At 47.0% G+C, this 19,840-nt stretch overlaps 9 protein-coding genes; 4 read left to right on the top strand and 5 right to left on the bottom strand.

The window, feature by feature from the left end:
• Positions 1-769: 769 nt before the first annotated feature.
• FFUJ_14052 (uncharacterized protein) lies at positions 770-1,212 on the top strand (the record flags this gene model as incomplete). XM_023581318.1 has 3 exons in its annotated part: positions 770-919; positions 972-998; positions 1,054-1,212. 3 exons carry the CDS (start codon positions 770-772, stop codon positions 1,210-1,212), a joined length of 336 nt encoding a protein of 111 aa, XP_023434032.1.
• A 232-nt stretch (positions 1,213-1,444) lies between these two features.
• On the bottom strand, positions 1,445-2,260 carry FFUJ_14053 (uncharacterized protein; the record flags this gene model as incomplete). Its single annotated transcript, XM_023581317.1, has 1 exon — positions 1,445-2,260. The coding sequence occupies one exon, from the start codon at positions 2,258-2,260 to the stop codon at positions 1,445-1,447; it is 816 nt and encodes a 271-aa protein (XP_023434031.1).
• A 394-nt stretch (positions 2,261-2,654) lies between these two features.
• Positions 2,655-4,721, bottom strand: FFUJ_14054 (related to transcription activator protein acu-15; the record flags this gene model as incomplete). XM_023581315.1 has 4 exons in its annotated part: positions 2,655-2,791; positions 2,870-3,300; positions 3,350-3,697; positions 3,772-4,721. The coding sequence occupies 4 exons, from the start codon at positions 4,719-4,721 to the stop codon at positions 2,655-2,657; spliced, it is 1,866 nt and encodes a 621-aa protein (XP_023434030.1).
• Positions 4,722-5,149: 428 nt separating this feature from the next.
• Positions 5,150-6,167, top strand: FFUJ_14055 (uncharacterized protein; the record flags this gene model as incomplete). XM_023581314.1 has 2 exons in its annotated part: positions 5,150-5,207; positions 5,263-6,167. 2 exons carry the CDS (start codon positions 5,150-5,152, stop codon positions 6,165-6,167), a joined length of 963 nt encoding a protein of 320 aa, XP_023434029.1.
• Positions 6,168-7,630: 1,463 nt separating this feature from the next.
• FFUJ_14056 (probable demethylmenaquinone methyltransferase) lies at positions 7,631-8,935 on the bottom strand (the record flags this gene model as incomplete). The annotated part of the gene is made up of 1 exon (XM_023581313.1): positions 7,631-8,935. One exon carries the CDS (start codon positions 8,933-8,935, stop codon positions 7,631-7,633), a length of 1,305 nt encoding a protein of 434 aa, XP_023434028.1.
• Positions 8,936-10,090: 1,155 nt separating this feature from the next.
• On the bottom strand, positions 10,091-11,221 carry FFUJ_14057 (related to 2,4-dihydroxyhept-2-ene-1,7-dioic acid aldolase; the record flags this gene model as incomplete). XM_023581312.1 has 4 exons in its annotated part: positions 10,091-10,531; positions 10,581-10,789; positions 10,847-10,974; positions 11,028-11,221. 4 exons carry the CDS (start codon positions 11,219-11,221, stop codon positions 10,091-10,093), a joined length of 972 nt encoding a protein of 323 aa, XP_023434027.1.
• Positions 11,222-12,847: 1,626 nt separating this feature from the next.
• On the top strand, positions 12,848-13,963 carry FFUJ_14058 (related to 2-hydroxyacid dehydrogenase; the record flags this gene model as incomplete). XM_023581311.1 has 2 exons in its annotated part: positions 12,848-13,034; positions 13,092-13,963. 2 exons carry the CDS (start codon positions 12,848-12,850, stop codon positions 13,961-13,963), a joined length of 1,059 nt encoding a protein of 352 aa, XP_023434026.1.
• A 526-nt stretch (positions 13,964-14,489) lies between these two features.
• Positions 14,490-16,198, bottom strand: FFUJ_14059 (related to multidrug resistance protein fnx1; the record flags this gene model as incomplete). XM_023581310.1 has 2 exons in its annotated part: positions 14,490-14,800; positions 14,851-16,198. 2 exons carry the CDS (start codon positions 16,196-16,198, stop codon positions 14,490-14,492), a joined length of 1,659 nt encoding a protein of 552 aa, XP_023434025.1.
• Positions 16,199-18,623: 2,425 nt separating this feature from the next.
• On the top strand, positions 18,624-18,971 carry FFUJ_14060 (uncharacterized protein; the record flags this gene model as incomplete). The annotated part of the gene is made up of 1 exon (XM_023581309.1): positions 18,624-18,971. One exon carries the CDS (start codon positions 18,624-18,626, stop codon positions 18,969-18,971), a length of 348 nt encoding a protein of 115 aa, XP_023434024.1.
• Positions 18,972-19,840: the final 869 nt, after the last annotated feature.

The raw sequence follows: 19,840 nt of genomic DNA, 5'->3' as shown, positions 1-19,840 counted from the left end.
ACTGATGCTTTATGCTCAATTGATGTGGGCATATATGCATCCACAAAAACTCGGATACATGGAACCACGGTGGCGGAGATGACTGGAAAACTTTCTCTATCAATCCGGACATTCGGAAGTTTGGCAGTGGCTGGCGGTCGAGTGTCGATCAAGACTTGGAACAACTGGTCTGCGAGGCCTGTAGTACTACTTTGCAACCATAGAGCATATCCAGTGTTCTTAGCTCAATGAACAAAAGACACTGGCAACTATGATGAAGCATGTAGACATTAAATACCACTTACCTACACTGATGGCCAGCTACAGAGCGTGATAGTAGGAGTCTTGCAGCAAGACATGGAGCATCAAGACTGGCTGCACGCTGTCCAGCTACGGCCTTCCTACGTGGCCAGTAAACCCTTCCCTGTCCCACTTGGTCTTATTTGGAACTTTGGCTTGATGCTTGAACTCTACTTTTGAGGCGAGACGAAGCGGCAGTTCTTTTCGAAAAGACTTTGTTGAAACTCCTGGATCCATCATCACGAGAGCGACCCATCTCGCTTACCGCTCTTCAACAAGTCCCGATAGAATCACGGCAAAGATGTTCGGATAACGTTTTCTCAGTGTACAGTAGTAGGTATCTATGTATAAATATGTCCTTCTGCATTGCCCTCTCTCTTATTCGATTCAAATCAGTTCAACCAAGACATCATCACTCTTCAACTCTTCGCTTTATTGCACTCTTTACCACTCAAGACTACTTTCAGTCCTTCCATTAAACACCTTCACCATGCGTTTCGCCATCACCCTTCTTCCCTTCATCCTGCCCGTCTTGGCCAGTGACCACAAGCAATGCGACTGCCAGATCAACAATGGCGACGGTTGGAAGTACGATTGGCAGCTTACATTCAATGTCTGCGTCGACAATTACGAAAAGACCGTAAGCTCTACTATTCTCCACAATCTGATGGTATACTAATTTCGTTCGAAAGGCTGAATACGATAACGGTGCTGGCCGAGTAAGTACTATAACAACGCCCTTTAAAGCATCTCCGACTGACTTCAATGTGACAGTGCATTGCCAACCCTCACACGAGACTCGATGGCGACCGCTTCTACCAGAACTGCAAGGACTTAGCTAAGAAAGGATGGTACCCTGTTGTGAATGGCGCTGTCGACACAACTCAGGCCAAGATTTATGCTAAGCAAGGAGGCTCTGGCTGCTATAACTAGAAGGAGGTTTCGGTTGCTGCGAACTGAGCTTTGATCTTTCAAGATAGGGGTTTTTTGCCCGATGGTTTTCCCCTGCAATAGGCAGTCTTGGCGCCTTCGGCATATAGATCATTGACTTTAGGCTTAATAATTAAAACATTTCCTTTTAACAACTTAAGTCACTGATAAAACATTCTTTGAATAGTTATCGGCGAATACCATATACTAATCTGCTAAAATAGAATAGCAGGTCCTACTGAAGTAACTCCAGTATTCTCTTTGCCCACATTTCCGGCTTAAGCACATATCCTAGATGACCGCCGGGAATCCTCAGAACTTCCTTATCTGTATGCATAGCGAGTGCCTTCATTACGCCCATAGCTGGTCCATCGCCGCTGTCCTCACCCACAGCGAGGATCAATTTCTCTTTCACATTGGAAAGGGCTTCAACATCAACCGGAGCACTGGTATACTGTCTCAGCTCAAATTCGAACCAAAAGAGGGAATTTGCACGGATGTCGTCGCCACGTTTTGCATCCATGCAGGATTGCATCAAGCTCGTCTCAGGGCCCTTGGACAGGCCCGCGGAGAAGACCTCCATGGCGGTGCTGGGGCCATGAGCTCGATATGTGTCGTAGATGTGATTGATCAGGCCATGTGCCTGCAGTTGTAGCTCTTCTGGAAGAACGGAGAAGGCCGGGGGCTCATGTGCAATGAGCGTTGTCACACACTCGGGATGACTGGCGAGCAACTGTTGGGCAACGACGGCTCCGGACGAGGTTCCGAAGACAGCCGCAGTCCCGGTGCGAGAAAGGTGCACGATCAGTCGTTGGGCATCGTCAGCGTCAGTCTGCAGACGCTGTTGGAAGTCTTGCTTGCCATCGAGAAAGCTTTGCGAGTATCCGCGGCGGTCCCAGCATACAACGGTGAAGTGAGCGGCGAGAAATTGGGCGGAGGAGTGGAAGACGCTGCCCCGGCCGTCGGCACCGGGTATAACGATGAGAAGGGGACCGTCTGAGCCGAACGTCTCGTAGTGGAGAACGGCGCCGGGAACATTAAGCTGAGGCATATTGGCAACAAGAGAGTGAGAAGGATGGGAAGAGACGCAGAGGGCACTGGTAGATGCCTCTAGCAATCATCAGCCCGCCCATAATATATCTCAATTTCTCAAATACGGCAAACTCCCCGAGGACGTCGGGGAGATAAATCATTATCCACATAACTAAAACTTGGGTCTGCGGAGCATCGGGGAGATAACCAACGGTTTCCATTGGCGGGAGTAATCTCCTTCTATTTTCTTTTTTCCTAGCCTCTCAAAGTCTATCGGCCCTGGGCCGGCAATTGACACGTAGAAGCAGCTAAGCCTACTTTAGTTTAGCAAAGGCAAATACCGCTCTTAGTTCAATTGTTAGACACCCTACACTCCATTGCGATACCCTTTGCGTTTCTCAATACATTCAACTCTATAAGTACAACAAGCCATCAAGTTGGGGTATCCAAAGGTCCCCACCAAGATCGATATTGTCGAAAAGACCTGCTTGCTCAGGCAACCTCAAGTGGCCGTCACTTTGACCCCCAAGAGGGTCATAAGGCCCCTGTTCTGCTTTCAGTTAGTGGTTTCTCATCGATATGGAACAATGTCGCGCCAAAGGCAGAGGTTCAAAGTATGGAAACTTACCGTATTCTGGGTCCCTATTTTCATTTTCGACTGTTTGGAGGAACTTGCACAGCTTTGTTCGAGTTTCTGAAACGCCTTCCGCACGCCACTGATGTGCATCGAGAATCTCAAAGGCTTTTGTAATAGAGTCTGCATGCGACGGAGGGGGATCTGCTGGATCTCTAGGCAGAGCAGATGATGCTATTAGTACTGTCGTCGCCGAGAGGGTGACAAACATGGCATGGATGCTTATGACCTTTGAAGACGACTGCAGGTTTGTGTGTAGGATGTCCAGTGAAGTTACCGCACTCTGTATGCAGATGTGCCATGCTTCTTTGCGAACTGCGTGTTCGAGGCGTGACGGTGAGGTGCTTGGATATTGACGTGCCAACACCTGACGGGCTGCTGGAAGGAGATTTGTGCGCAGGACTAGTAATCTGACATAGAGCAGCCTGTAAATTGTAAGTTCGACTGGCTTAATAGAGTCCCATGATTGTATACCACCTTAAATTCACTACCTCAGCCTGGTAGTGGATAACCTTTTCCCTTGCGGAACTTGCTGCCTGCCCGCTCTTATACTTCAGATGCTCTGGAAGGTTGTCTTCGATCTCAGTAAGACGTTCGTTAAGCTGAAGTATCTTCATCAGTTCCGGCATCTGTAGTGCCTTAGAGAACGAGGCAGCATTGACTTCACGAACTCCAGCTACAACATCGAAAATCTTCATAGACACTGCCAAGGCATCCAACAATGAGGGCGTTGCCGCCGGCTGACAGCCCTCTCCTTCTTCAAGGAGATATTCGTCATCTATCATCTGAGGTAATGGACATGTATTATCATGAATCAGTACACTGTTCCATCCAAACAGTGCAGACATCAACCTGAGGCGCTTAGTGGTGCTAGTGCCCTGCAGAAGAACAAATACCTTTGCATTGTCAAGCATAAATGCCAAACTCGTCTCCCCATCTCGCGCTGTAATTGGCTCGTTGTATCATGATCAGCCCGATGCAAGTCTATCGTCTGTGCGACCTGTATCGCCATCGCCAACGTGTTGCAATATCGGTGTGAGTATTTTGTGAAGCTTAAATAATTGCCTGTCAAAAGAAGATACTGGACAACCTCGATACTTGGTCTGTCAAGTGAATCGAGTGGAAGGATGCTACGACTGCGTTCGTAAAAGGTTTCGGCTGTTGATAATATGAGACTTGGTTCTGTATTTGAGCTGTTGAGGCAGCCTAAAGCAAAAACGATGTTTAAACTTGCTGCAAAGGTAGTATCCAGAGCCTGGTCATTAGATGGTGACTCCCAGACACGAAGGTATCTCGCTTTGAAGCTCGGCATGTGCAGCACAGGAAACATAGGGTACACCAATCTTTCATAACATTCGATAAAGTCATCTGCAACCTCTCTTGAGGGTAAAACGACTTGACTCATGTTCATACCGGCGAATGAAGTAGCACGATCATTTGGATTGCCTGGCTGAGTTTGTATATCGCTGCCTCCCGTAGGTGCAGTTTGGGTGACAGATGAGATAAACCGCAGTGTTGGATTGTCCACGATCGACGACCGGGCATTACCATGACGCGGCAGCGGAGAGGGAGTACCTGTAGCAACGTGGAATGAACCTGTAAAATTGCTTGGCAGACTCTCTAACGCCTGTACCCGCGCTTCAAGATCTGCCATCTTGGACAGAATATCGCTGGATAGCACGACATTGGGTTCATTGTACTCGCAGGCCGTGTTTTTGGACTGGCAAGATGAACACGTCGGGCGCCGGCCGTCGCATCGAGTCTTTTTAGATCGACAGAGCTTGCAAGACTCGGCAATGCGATGTCGCTTGCGGGGGCGAGGCTGATCTTGGGTAGATGATGACATGATTCGCCGTGATGAGTTTTGCTCGGGGCCATACGCGGGTGGCGGATGAATGATGACGGAGGAGTCTTGTCTGCCCTGGTTGAGCCAAAGTTCCTAGCGAGGAACGTGGTAGTCTAGAACCTCCGGGTGATCCGTCAGCAAATTCTGTCACTTTCGGACCTTTCCCCGGTTACTGATAAGATAAGCTCGTCAGACTGGAGCGTTGAAATGAGAGTCCAGCCGGATTGGGCTAGCCGCTTCGGATTATTCCGCGAAAGTCCTAACCTGTAGACCACCAACTTGTATGGTATAAACATGATACGAAGAGCCCAGCTTGCAGATTATAAAAGCCTTTGTCGCTGGTCCCAGTATCTATTCCACTTCATAACACATTTCATAACATTATTCATTTCATCACTACATTCTCACACTACTCAAAATTGTCCAACATGTCTCATATTCCTCGTATTGATACGCACCACCACATCATTCCGCCTCAGATTGCTGGTAAGTAAGTTCCTGAACTTGATACTAGTAACGTACTGATTCCTCTTTGTAATAGGAATTGGAGCTGGTATGAAGGGCATGAAAGCTCCGTCCTGGAGCGTTGAAGCCGATAAAGTCTTCAACAAAGAATGCAACATCGCTTCAGCGGTTTATTCCGTCAGTACGCCTGGTGTTCTTCATATCTCTGATCCACAAGAAAGTGCCAGAGTCGCCCGAGAAATGAACGAGTACTGTGCTCGGCTTCGAGATGAAGACCCTAGCGGTGCAAGTGGCTTTTTCGCTACTGTTCCTTCCCTCGAGCATACCGACCTAGTTCTTGAAGAACTGCGTTATGCATTCGATGTCCTGAAAGCAGATGGAGTCACTCTATTCACTAGTTATGCTACCCCTGAGGGCTATCTTGGACACTCTGAATATGTACCGATTTGGGAGGAACTTAATGGCCGCAAGACTATTGCCTTCGTTCACCCAGCGAACAACGCGGCTTCAGTCTACTTCAATGAGCGATTGCCGATGCCAGCATTTGACTGGCCTCATGAGACAGGCCGCACAGCTATGGACCTGATTCTAAACAGACGTCTTCAGCAATTCCCAAACGTCAAGATCATCCTCTCGCACGGCGGTGGTACACTTGCCGCACTTGTCCGCCGAGCTACTATTATAGAACTTCCGGAGTTTGGGGGTATCATGAGCGCTGATGATATCATGAGCCAAGCGAAGCAATTCTACTTTGACACTGCGCTGGCTGGAGGCCCAGAAATGTTTCCTTTGATCTACAACTTCGCTAAGCCAGGCCATTTGCTGTTCGGCAGTGATTTCCCTCATGCTACAGTGGGTGTCAGCAAGGGCTTTACCAAGTTTGTCGATGAATTTGAGATGGATGAGGAGGAGAAAAGGGAAATCTACTATGGCGCCGCTCTCAAGCTGTTCCCTCGCCTTGTAGGCAAAGTTGAGATTTAAGACTGTTATGGATGCTGTATATGTAACTTTCGCTAATAAATCATCTTTTTCTATACCACCAGGGGCCAAAAACGAAAGAATTAAGTAAAAGAACAGAACAGCAACGAAGGTTGTAAGAAGGCTGGTTGCTGGTCTAGGTAGACTCAAATAGCGCAGAACCAGGCGCCGCAACGTTTTAAACCCTGATAGAACGAAAGTAAGGATGGGACCGGCGGATTCAATACTGATGGTAGAACACATAAGTCAGTCGAGCTTTCAGACTTTAAAATGTCACATGGTTTCACTCACCCAAGGCTCTCCCTCATGACACTGTCGAGCTCGGACCCGATAACTTTTCTCAACAGTATTCGCATTCTTTTAGTAAGCCTTGGAAATATGCCGTCAACATATACTCGCACGTATCTGTCATTCGCCTCGGTTGGAAGTGCCACGTTTGCTTCGTAGCGTAGGGTTTAATCACGAAGCTCAGTGGCACAGCGCTTCCATCTTTCAAACCTGTTGAGCTTGATGGAAAGTTTTTGAAAGGGATCTCCATATCTTGGCCCCAATTCCTATATCATCAACCGGGAGACCGGCGTAGAGAAATATTTGGGCGAAAAGGCAAGAGTTACTCCTCATTTGTGGAAGCTTATCAATGAAATACTCTGAAACAGTTATGTTATAGTCCCCAACGCTTTTACAAACGACGAGGCCAAGCAAGCGAACACAGGGCTACAACGTCTTGCGTCTAGCCCGGAGGCCGGCCCCGCAGTGTCTGGAGGCGGTAATAGGTTTAAAGGGCTGAGAGCGAATCGTATCTACGTTCTGCTCAATAAATCCAGAGTGTTTGACAAATTCCTACTCTATCCTGGCATTCTAGGTCTCAATGAATATTTTCTGGGTCAAGGCTTTCTTTTGAATGCATCCCATAGCATAAATATCCAACCGGGAGAAGCCCCCAAACACTTCATCACGATGATGGCTTTATCACATCACCACTTCCACATCGCCCTTTTGGAACAGTATGTACTTTGCCCCATTTTGAATTTTACAAAAGAGCTTTTGCAATATCTATTATGTAAGCAGCTGCCAGGCTGGCATTATAATAAGAGGCTGGGGTGGCGGTTCAGGCAGGTCAGCCCTCGAGATTATTGCAACATTGTCAGTAAAGAGAAATGAGATTGATTGCACAGTATCACGTAAACTGGCGTAAACTTGCAAGCTGGAAATTACGATTATATGTATTACAGGAAGCGGGAGCTCGCCTTCTCATAGGCGTCTGGAGATATCTAACCAGATATGCTAATATCCGAGATGATCAGGTTGCCGGGCCTTATCAAGGCGAAGCTATTACCCTACACTATCACGACTTACTGCGTGGGATAGACAGATACTCAAAGCATTTGGAGATAACAAAGAACACGCCCTCTCGGATGTAAAGACGACGATAGGCAACGATAGAAAAAAACTAGGCTTCGGTAATATCAACCCTTTCGCTGCAGTTTATGATAGCCAAGCTCTGCTCGCGCCTTGCCAAGTGTAGCTCCGCCAGCAATCATTTCTCTAATACGTTCCTCACTTTTGTCAATCCAGTGTGCGACCTCAGCTACCTCACGAGCTCGTTCCCGTGGAACAATTACCACACCATTGGCATCTGCAACAACGATATCTCGAGGATTAACGTGCACCCTGCCGATCCCGACTGGCTCGTTAACACTCGCCACTTCCATCCTGTCCTTGGCTGTCCTCATCCAGCGCCCAGCCGTAAACATGGGGTAATTGTCAGCAATGGCACGGTTCACGTCGCGGCATACGCCGTCAATGACAGTACCAGAAATGCCTCGAATACCAGCATATTGGGTCATGATGTCGCCCCAAACAGTACAGTCTGTGCGGCCCCCGTTATCAATAAGGATGACATCGCCTTGAGATACGTCGTCAATCCAATCGCCAACTCCTTTTGGCGGGCCAGTACTTGTCGCTGGCACATAACGTACAGTAAAGGCCGGCCCAACAGTGACCTTTTCGTAATTGGACAAGGGCATAATGTTCAACGCTTGACCTGGCAAACCCAGCTTGTCAAGGGCGTCCGAGACGGCAGGCGTGTCTGTGGTGGCGAACAGTCCAACCAATTCTTTGTCTTCGACGCTTGCTTGCTTGATGTCGTTTACGGCATCAATCTCAGGGACAGGGAGGCCGTCTTGGATAGATTGAACCGTCAGGCTCTGGCGATAGTAAATACTCTCGGCAGTCTCGATGACCTTGTTAATGTTTTTGGTGGATATGAAAACAGTCCCGGAGCTATCGGCAATGACATAGTCGTTCTGATCGACCGTAAGGCCCCGTAATTGAATTGGAGTTCCAGAGCTGACTTGCGCTAATTGGCAGTGTCCACTGACCATTCCACGACCATAGACTGGATACTCGGCCTCTCGTAAGTCGCGGTGGTCTCGGAGCATGCCGTCAATGATGACACCTCTGAAGTGGTCCGATTTCAGTCCATTTTCAATGACATTGTCGTAGCACGAGATGCCGTTGATACCTCCCGAGATGACGAGAACGCGGGGGTCTGACGTTCCGTTCGTGGCTGACTTGGAAGGATGGAGTGAAGCAGAAGTACCCGGCTTGACGGCAAATTCCACTGTGCTAACGAGTCCAACAACCTTGGGGCACTCCCACAGTGGTCGCAAGCCGTAGAGAGCTCCATTCAGTTTGAGGAGGTCCAAGGCATCCGACACTGTGTTGGTGTCGAGTGCTGAAAGCCTTTCCAGAATGCTGCGTTCACCCATTGTGGTCTGTGCTGAAGCATGAGTGATGTGCGAGTCTAGAAGATTTAACAATACACTCAATCCTGCTGGGATCTTAAATATCCCCAACGGCAGTAAGTTATTTGGAGTGAAACGGCGCAAGATGCGTTGTCAGGGAGTGAACATACTTGCTGAAACTCAGGCTCAGCAGTTGCACGCGGTCTAGACATATGAGACATGGGGTACTCAGCATTTTCGATAACGAGGCCAACAAGTTACCGCCGAGAGACACACCGCCTCTGTGAAAGCAGCAGTGTCGTGCAGGTCAGCCTATGCTAGAAAGCCCAGAAATACTTGACTGCTCAAAAAAGTACAACAACACCTGCTTCCATAGCACACGCCGATTGGTACACGTTGATCAAATTCCAATTCCGGACCAGTGTCTCAGCCAGCCTAAAGCCGGATCCATGGGCCGCCTCCAGGCGATTTGCATGCCTTGTTAGGGCTTATGAAATCTAGACTCGGTTGTCTCGGACAATGCAGGGAAGAGTCCCCGACTCCCCGCAATATCTCCACTCTGTGTCACAATCAACAAGCATCTTCCTGATCCGATGGGCCAATCTTTCTTCGACAAACTCATCGATCACATCTGGACACACTTTCATTGGAACTATATTGCGCAATTCTGGACCTCTTCCTTGCTCTAGTCCAGAAATAGTTAATAACCATCTACAAGGCGGAGTTAATGCAAGACAAATCGTAATGCAATGATAAGCTAACATGAAACACTTTTCTGCTCTGGGAGAATCTCGCATATACATGCAATGTACTAAAGACGGCTCGTCATATGCTAAAAGCGGCTCGTCATAAGCTAAGAGCGGCTCGCAATAAGCTAACAGCAGCTCGCAGGGCTAAGCATAGCCCATATAGCATTATGTCCGATAAGGACTTAGCATCTCAATCCCTGTCCTTAAAGTAATTTATTGCAGTATTTTCATAACTTTACTTATCTATCTATAATTATTTTAAATGACATTCAGTAAAAGTATTATAATTACCGTAATGTTAGCTATAGAGCAAGGAATCAAACTGCCTTAAGAAACAATTTTAAGGTACTAGCTTTAATCTTAGATTTAATTACATGTAATAGAATCTCAATTTGCATTTCAAGTTCTCTGACGTATCCTGAATGTCTAATCAGACTCCGATGGATACCCTGCTGGCTACTTCAGTGGCTACCCCATTGGCTCTACCGCTAACTTTGCGGTTAGGTCTTCCGTTAGTTCCCCCATTAGTAACCTCGTTGGTCATCCCCAGAGTCTTCTTTACATCAGCAAGATCCTTCCGATGACTCTTCATTATAGACAGAACATCTACACTAGTCATAACCAGCTTGAAATGTCTCAGCCAGTCCGCGTCATCAGGGGTTAGCCTGAAGGCAGGTATCATAAGCTGAATCCCAGTTCTCTTAGATGTAGCTATCAGTTTCTCTACAGCCTCATAGAAACTGGACTCATCGACTCGTCCATCATGGTTGCGGACTGGAAGGCCAAGGGTGACCTTGAGGTCAGAAACCCCAAGCATGAGCGCGTTAACGCCGGGGGTCGCCGCGATGGCATCAAGATTGTCGACGGCAATCTTTGGCTTTGTCAGTGATTTCACAATTTCCTGGAATATCGACTCTTACAGTGCTCTCGATCTGACAGATAACGGAGATGTTCCTGTCGGCAATTTTCTCCGACGTCCAGCCATCTGGAGCAAGATTGGTTATCCCATCAAGCAAAGCAATAGGGGAAACCGATCTCATTCCGCCGTCATAGGCGTGCCGTACCTTGTAGACGGCCGCCGCTGCTTGCTCAGGTGTATCAATCTGAGGAAAGACTATGCCAGCCGCGCCTTATGAAAGCAGTCAGAATGGGTGGATGCCTCATCTACTGCGACGATGATACATACCTGCATCCAAAGCGTACGCTAACAAATCCGAGTCAGGGCTTGGAATACGGACAAGCGCACAAGTTTTGCCTTCGCTTGCGAAATTGATTGTTTGTATGATAGAAACCAGATTCTCTGGGTTGGTTGCCCTACGACACTGTGTTAGGCCTCGACTTAGACGCTGTGCGTGAGCCGAACTTACACATGCAGAGTGTCCACGAAAACGAAATCAAAGCCTAGAACAGCTACTGTTCGGGCCATAGATGTATGCGGGATTCCAAGCATGGCACCGAACAAATGCGCTGGCCCCTTGCTTGGCCCCTCATGATTGACCGCGCCGATGGCGGCGTTTAGGTTGGGGGGCTGAAATAGAGAGAGGGCTCTGTAACGGTCCATGGTGAAATTTTGGAGCAAAGACTTGGAAGAATGGGTTAATCAGCACTCGTCTATGCACTTCTCGACGTGGAAATGTCTATCTCATTATATATATGTGTATAAATCAACAACGTCTGTGTTTTTGGTGCATCTTGATATGAGGAATATGTACATGTATCGTTCCACTCTTTTCGTTTGCAGGAGATGAAGATCCAGGATACCTAGCAAGGTTTAACTAGGCATGTAAAACAAGGTTGCTAGGCCTCAGTAGTACGTATATTTGCTTTCAAATTTGGTGGCGCGGGTGTGGTGAACCATGTCTCAGGTGAAGCGCAAGGGAAGAGTCAAATTCCGATGGAGAGAGTTTGGGTTTCTCTTCCAGCCTTCGAGTCTCTCTGCATTGATCGTGAGTCTCACCCAGCCAACCCATGCGCCAACTAAGTAAGGGGTAACGTTTTAGAAGAAGAACTGTACATAGCGGGCAGTGACTATCAAAGAAGATTATGCAGCTTTGTGAATTGGCAAACTTTTCTCTCTTATCTCATCCAAGCCCATTAGTTGCTTCTGGATAGGTGTGCCAGTAGAAAGTTTTAGAAAAGGCTTAAAACGCCTCTATGCCGGCATGTGAAGTGGTACAAAAGTACTGGCTGAGAGGTGTATGTATCTATCTTAGGTAGAACTAATGAATATCCTGAGATTATACGCAGGAAACAACGCCACGATGACGACACAGCGGTGACGGCAGTTAGATCACTGCCCAATCAGTTAGTGACACGATAGAAAAAAGCTCTTTGTTGCTAGGTAAGAGGTTGAAAATCAAGGCAAATAAAGACATACATGCCTAATAATTGTCCCGTTATACATTCAAAAAACAATTTCATGCACGAAGTATGAACCCTACCGGTAATCGCTTGGGAAACTAAGCAACGTAGCAATGGACGGAGGAGTCATTCCCGTCCTTGCCAAACCCTGGTCCGTGGCGTGCTATGCATTCCAATCTAGCGCACATGCAAACCACCTTGGATCTACCGTCTGTAGATAAGAGCAAAGGTGAGTGGCCTCGGGAGCTGATTTGAGTGCATGCCTAGTTAAGTGGGTTGCAAAAAAACCGGGATTCTTATAAAACTAGTCAGAAATAAACGACCAGCTAGCTGTGAGAAATGCTAATATAGAAGACTGAGTATTTATGTTGCCTACCCTGCTGGTATATAACGAATCCCTAATTTTTTGCAACCCGCCTGCTAGTGCCCCAAGCTCCGTGTTGAGATGCTTGGATACTACGTACTCACTCTTGACCGCTGTCGATCACTTAGACAGGATTTGGAACACATGTATGCTTTCGTCCGGCCGATTGGTTACCCATATCATAGGACTTTTGAGGCCTGACGCGATATGCCAAGCATTCCGAATCCTTGCTTTCAGCTGGGAGATCTTTACCAAATAGATGTATTCCTCACCGCCCTCAATAGGCGTCATTGCAAACGAAAATTTACGGATTTACTGCATGTTTAGATTCGAACATGGCTTGGCTACTAAGTAGCGACATTACAATTCAAGAGTGTAACTCGGGTTGCAAAGTCTATTCGACTCTATTCTCTTACCAAACTATTCATCATTTTCTTCGCCAACCACCTCTGCTACGCTAAGATGGTCACGCACGTAGCGGTGCTCGACGATTATCACGGTCTTGCGTCTTCGCATTTTGCCAGGCTGGACCCTCCACAATATGCCATCCAGTATTTTCCAGCAACATTGCGACCGTACAACCACCCGGACACAACGCAGGCTGAGAAAGATGAACTGGTTCAAAGACTGGAGCCATTCCAAGTTCTCGGTAATCATTACCCCATCGGCTCTCACGCTGTCTCCTGCTGACATCTCTTATCTCCAGCAACCATGAGAGAGAGAACCCCATTCCCCAAAGAATTGATTGACCGTCTTCCTCGACTCAAACTGATTCTCAATGGCGGTCGTCACAATAAGGCGATTGACATGGATGCTTGCCGGTCACGAAACATTCTAGTCACAGGGAACGATGCCAAGATGGCTACTGTTTCTACCCTGGAACACATAATCACATTGATTCTCGCTGCTTGCCGCGATATTGCGGCTAACGACACGGCTGTAAAGACAGGAAAATGGCAGACAAGCCTCGTTACTGGCGTTACAGGCAAAACCCTTGGCGTCGCCGGCCTTGGACGGCTAGGCAGCTCTGTTGCTCGAGTCATGAATATAGCCTTTGGCATGAAGATTATCTGCTGGAGCTCCAATCTGACCCAGAGTACTGCTGATGAACAAGCCAAGGCCCAGGGATTACCCGTCAATGGCCCAGACGGCGAGAAAACGTTTAAGTCTGTGAGTCGAGAAGAGCTATTCTCGTCTTCTGATATAGTGAGTGTGCATCTGCTTTTGTCAGACCGCACACGCGGCTTGATCACATCGGAGGACCTGTCGAGAATGAAATCTTCGGCATTCTTCATAAACACCTCCCGTGGACCTTTGGTCGTTGAAAATGATTTGCTGGAGATCCTCAAAGCAGGAAGAATCCGAGGAACTGCGTTGGACGTGTTCAACATAGAGCCTTTGCCGGCGAACAGTGAGTGGCGAGATACGACTTGGGGCACCAGCGGAAAGAGTCGTGTGATTCTGACACCGCACATCGCATACGTGGAAGAGCAAGTCATGAATGAATTTTATGAGCATCAGGTCATGGAGTTAGATAGATGGTCGAAGGGAGAGCCACTGAGTAATATTATTAGTTAGTCCTGGAGTTAATAAGTTCTCCGGGGTCATATAGGATTCCAAACACAGGCCTCGGTTGCACACAACACTTGTTTAGATAGGTGGCCATCATACCATGGTGTAACTCCATAACCTGAAACTTGAGCCATTAACATCGTGGACATCGATAGTAATCCAAGCACAAGGAAAATACTTTATGCTTGATTACACGAAACTCCTTAGGTAGGTTGAAGCAGTGACATGGATTGGTGGTGTCTGCCTAATTCAGAATTTCAACTACTTCAGCTCTTCCTGCATAATTCCATCTCAATGTTTGGTAGCCTTCTCCTAATCTTACATTGAACTAAAACAAAAAGGCCTTTCACCTAATTCCATTACTGTATTGATTACTACAAAGTGATGAGCCAAGTGCTTCATTTAAAGCACCATTTAAAAGGTAGCCCCATTATGATGTAGAGTTTTTGATTCTGACTAGTTGCTCACTGACCTTTAGCACTAGGCAACATTCGAAGCTACAGTATGACATCCAAGCTTTTCACCATATATTTCACATCCTGTCCATCCTTGAGTGCAGCATGTGTCTCTTGACCAATGAGATGCAGACCAAGGCCAATATAGCCCAACAAGACATCATGACCCATACTACCCGGAATGATTCCATGAATGAGTCCATCACTCCATGCCACCAACCTTCCGGAAGGTGGTTTATCTCTTCTAAACCATCCAGGATACGTTTGATCTCCTCAGGTCCTCCTGACTCCTCTCCAAAGATCTCCCACAGCATCCTTTTTAGTGTGCTCTGGTAGGCTGCAGATGCCATGGTTATGCCAACAGTGCCACCTACGCTCCTAGCCAAAACTGTAATATACATTAGCATCTGGCGATGGGTAAGGCTAGTTAGTACTTACAAACAGCAGATGTGACAAGAGCTTGCTGCGAGTGATTGACAGCTGCAAGACATGACACAGTTGCGATGGTCAATACCGTGCTGAAACCCCCACCAACAAAGAACAAGGCGACAGAAGTCAGATATTTCGGACTGTTGCCGTCTTGTAGGGTTAGTAAGACGGTGCCCAGAATCAAGACCACGGCACCCATGATCCCAAATGGTCTATACCTCCCGGTCCACGCCATGGCATATCCTGTTCCTAAAGCACCAATCGAGCCACCCAATGGTGACGGTAGGAACTTGAGGCCAGCAGTTGTGGCAGAGTCGCCGAGTACCTGGAGGTAGAGAGGCACATAGAACGTAGCTGCCATAAGAAGCATGGAGATGAAAAGGCTGGCTCCGCATGCAGAGAGAACTGTACGGTCCTGAAAGAGGGCTACAGGTATAATAGGTTGCTTCGCCTTTCCCTCCCACCAGATAAAGCCGGCGAAGCAAATCATCGAAAGTGGGATTGTCGTAAGGGGTAGGGGGTGGATCCATGGTACTGTGTTGCCTCCTGTGTTCAAACCAAGAAGTAGCAGTATCAAGAATGAACAAGTAAAAAAGACTCCAGGGAAGTCAATTCGAGCAAGGTAAGCCTTATCAGACTGCTTGGGCGGCACCTTGACTAATATCCATATGATGGGTATAATCGACAATGAAGGTGGTACTTGGACCAGGAAGGCAAGTCTCCAACCGACATCGGTGCGGTCATGGAACAATCCACCGATAACAGCTCCAATCATAGCGCCTACACCATACCATAAGTTGGCGATACCTTGCATAATGCCTCTTTTGCGCAGCGGCGTAAGATCAGAGGTCAGGAACGTAGCAATACTAATCATTCCACCGCCTCCGACACCTGCAATAACACGCCCGATAATCATAGTATAATGATTAGTTGCGCAGCCACAGACCAAGTTGCCAAGAGCAAATAAGAGGTTACTCAAGACAAGACCAAGGCGTCGTCCGAAGATATCTGTCAGACGACCAGCAATAGGCTGAGTAGCTGCATTTGAAATGAGGTATGCTGTGGCGAGCCAAGAGAGCAGGCTAAGCGAGTTAAACTCGCTAGAGATAGAAGCTGAGAGGGTTGCAATGACAGTTGAGTCCAATGCGCCTAGGAAGATCCCGATCCATGCAGTGGTCATGATGAGGATTAGTCGTCCCAGTGGCGGCTCTTCGATGACGACAGTCCTCTCTTCTTCATCTTGTTGTTTTGCACAATAATCGCAGTGTGAATAGTCCTGCTCGTCATCCAGCAGCGGGGTTCTCTCGGTGGGGAGGTGAGAACTATGGATTGAATTCATATGGGGTTCAGGTGCCATAATGCTTCTTTGGGTCGTTGAGTACTTTGACGTGTGTACCGTACTGCTGGTGATAGAGATGATGTTTAAGATGCTGACCAGATAGCTTAGGAGGGTGACCTTTTATGACATCTTATTTCGTTTGCCATGTATGTCGACTCATATCAACATTGCGCAACGCGGCTGGAAAGTGGGCAGCGGAGATTGGTTACTCACTGATCAATACACATGCTGCATATCCCTTGCATAATACTTGCGTCGATGGTGATCGCCATCGGGGGGCAGATTGGGTCCCCGACCAGGTGTGTGGTATGCGTGAGAAAGAGTACAACCTCTTGACTTTTCTCGCGTAATATTGGCCAAGACATTAGTTCCAAGCGGCAGTTGATTGATGGCTAGCTGAGCTGATAATGATCGGAATACCGATTGCCGCTTTGATCCCTGCAAGACACCCTTTTGAGGTTGATCCTAAGACACTTCGTGAGCCGCTGTGGGTACTGCTGATTCTGATGTCGGGTTGGAAATGCATACGCCTTTGAGCCAAAAGTCCCCCCCTAGCTTACGCCCCAACTGACCCAAATAGGCAACGCTCGACATTTCCCGCCCGTAAAGAAAGTGGATATCCACTAGATATAATAAAATCAAGGTGCAGAGGGATGGAGCGTTACCACCGGCCGGCAGGTTGGCGCCCGCTTAAAACATAGAACACAGTATTGGGAGAGGCTGAACGATGTCCCGCCTCGGCTGGTTGGCATGCTTGGATATCAGGTCGGGGCTCCTTTTGTAGGGTATATAGATGGGATTAGCCCTAGAAAGGCCGTAGAACAGAAGATGAGGATAAAGCAAGCGGTCAATAGGTACTACATTAAGCTTTAAACTAGATACAGAAGCGGAATTTTGGACTATTATGACTTCAGAAGAAACCTTCGCAATATCTGTCATGCAGCTTGGATCCTGGAATATGCTGAGCTTGTCAACTTATGTTAGATATAAGCTTTGCCTAGAACGAACTGTCTAGCGACTCGTCTGGTATGAGATTTGCAAATGGCATCTGAAGAGCAGAAAACAATCCCACAGATGCAACATCAAAGCCTAAAGACGCAGACTTATCCAGCCATTCTGATGTCTCAATCCCCTGAGGTTCTCGCAGGCAGTCAGCTGCAGATGTGGAACCTTGCGAATCTATTTCATCTTTTTGGAGTGACTTCTCCACCATGATCCTCGCGCGGTCAAATAGCTTGTACGCCGCATTTACCGACATATAGTACTTTCGCATCTCGTCCAGAGGATGTAAGTAATCGTCTGGGCAAACTTTATCGGATCTTCTGCCATCATGCAATTAATGGTATGGGTCGCATGAGCGGCTGCAGTCCGAAGCTTGCTTTTTGCAAGCGCTTTCCAAGATCCCTGTTCATCATCTGGAGCTACCTCTGGTGCTTCGTGGAGGAATGGCCTATACAGCTATGATAGCTGCGCTGCGAATACTGTTTAGCCAATATCTGTCTATGACGCTAGGGGCCATACTGAGTGTGAAGCCGGTATTGATATGCATGAGAAGCCAGTACTGCACTCTGGTCATTGCGCTTAAAGATAACCGAGGCAGTCGCCTTGATAAGCAGTAGCTAGAGCTTAACGGATATTCCTATAAAAGGCATAATGGCTCAACAGACTGAAGACAGGCCAATTAATACATAAGGAACCAGAAGTAGAGAACGGCATTGCTTATCCTATATATAGATTTTAAGATATAGAATAGGAGATAGAGCATTTAAAATAATAAAGAATTTTAAGGATGTCTTTAGGGTCTTGGGCTATTACATACTACCTGAATAAACTGTTAAATGTAAGCATAAAGGTTATATATTAATCATTTATATTTAGCAACTCCTGTGAGAACTCTATTAATTAGGACACTAATATAGGGTAAAATTCTAGAGTCATTCTCTAACACGACCAGACGAGTCGAATATACAGCCTCTACTAAAGAGGTTCTAATACGTATTTTAACATATTTAGCTGCCTTATGTCGGCAGATTTAACTCCTTAAAGTGACTTCACAAACCATGAAGCTGCAATGACTTGATATAAGGCTAAGGTCTGGTATTAAATATAAAGATTGCATATAAATGCCACTATTATGACATTTTGGCTGTAACATTTTAATAGAAGAATTATGAAGTCGATCTGTATTGAATCAAGTATAGAAAACTCTCCTCGGCGTAATAACCTATCTTCACTCGGCGCAATGTGGGGCAGGGCTTCCAAGATATGTGCAATACGGCAGAGACGAGAACCGACCGTGTTATAGCAGCGTACTTCTAGGTCTAAAGTACTTACTTATAAAGGCATATTAGGTCAACTCATTGTCAAGATATTGGCCATTTCCAACATTGATTGGTAACCAAAGCTTGCAATATGTCAACGGCATACTTCAACCATTTTCAGCATGCTAGTAACTATTGAATTCCCAGCTTTCTATTCATCACTGCCCTTCAAGGATATTATCACTTCTCAAGTGCCAGAAGACTCGCCTGTCGCTACCAAGGTTCTTATTTTAGCCTTCAACCGTCCTGATAAGCATAGTGCTGTCACCGAGAATCTTCTCACAGAGCTTGAGACAGCCTACCGACTTATTGATCAAGACGAGCGAGTTCGGGCTGTTGTTCTGACTGGTGCAGGGAGGGCCTTCTGTGTGGGAGGAGATCTCCAGACTGGCTTTTCTGGGCTGTTAGCTCATCAAGCGAGTCGAGAGTCCATCGATAGATATAGAGACCAGTATATGACCGCTCAATAATTGAACTATACGAACGCTAAAACGATCTTGCAGGGGAGGTAAAATTGCTCTGGCAATAGCAAGCTGCACTAAACCCACTGTTGTCGGCATCAATGGTCATGTAGCCAACTTCGGGTTCACCATAACCTTCCCTGCCACCATCCGTGTAGCCTGGGCTAGAGCAAAAGTCGCTCAACCTTTCGCACGTCTGGGTTTCAGCCTCGAGTCGTACAGTGCCTATTTCCTTCCACGGTTAGTTAGACTTGCCCAGGCAATGCATATTACCACCACCGGTGATACCTTCGTCAGTCCTTTATTCTCAAAGCTCCTTTTGACTCTATAAGAAACTCTATCGTACCTTGTCGAGCTTACCTCCAGTATTGCAGGGAGTGGATCACTTAACAGTGCTAAGCTTATCAGAGACATGCTGGTATGTAAATCCGAGACCCAGAAGAAATGTATACGTTGGAGTCAAAGGTTTTCATCTCACTTGTGGATTCCAAGGATAATATGACAGGCATTAGAAGTGTTACGAAGAAACAACATCCAGACTTCAGTGGGACATTCAATCGAAAGGCTGTGCCTTTCTGGCCTTAGTGGGATGCCGACGAGAACGAGCTTTCAAGTTCAAAACTTTGAGTCCTTCGCCAAATTATTCAAGATAGAATCATCACTACTGTTCTGTTTCATTCACGTACTCTGTTACATAAGGAGTAATGGGGGCTGCTGATCAAATCGATCGCCCAAATTAGGTTGTTCCTTATGCACATAATTGAGAATGAAAAACACATCCTCGAAAGGATTGGTCCATTCCTTTAACAGTGAAGCTGCCCTGATGCTACATCCTTGTAGCCCAGATGATAAGTGCCAGCGACAAAACCGCGGCATCA

The sequence above is a fragment of the Fusarium fujikuroi genome, chromosome FFUJ_chr08 (genome assembly GCF_900079805.1).
Source record: "Fusarium fujikuroi IMI 58289 draft genome, chromosome FFUJ_chr08".
NCBI lineage: Eukaryota > Fungi > Ascomycota > Sordariomycetes > Hypocreales > Nectriaceae > Fusarium > Fusarium fujikuroi.
This window is presented reverse-complemented; position numbering and strand designations above follow the sequence as displayed.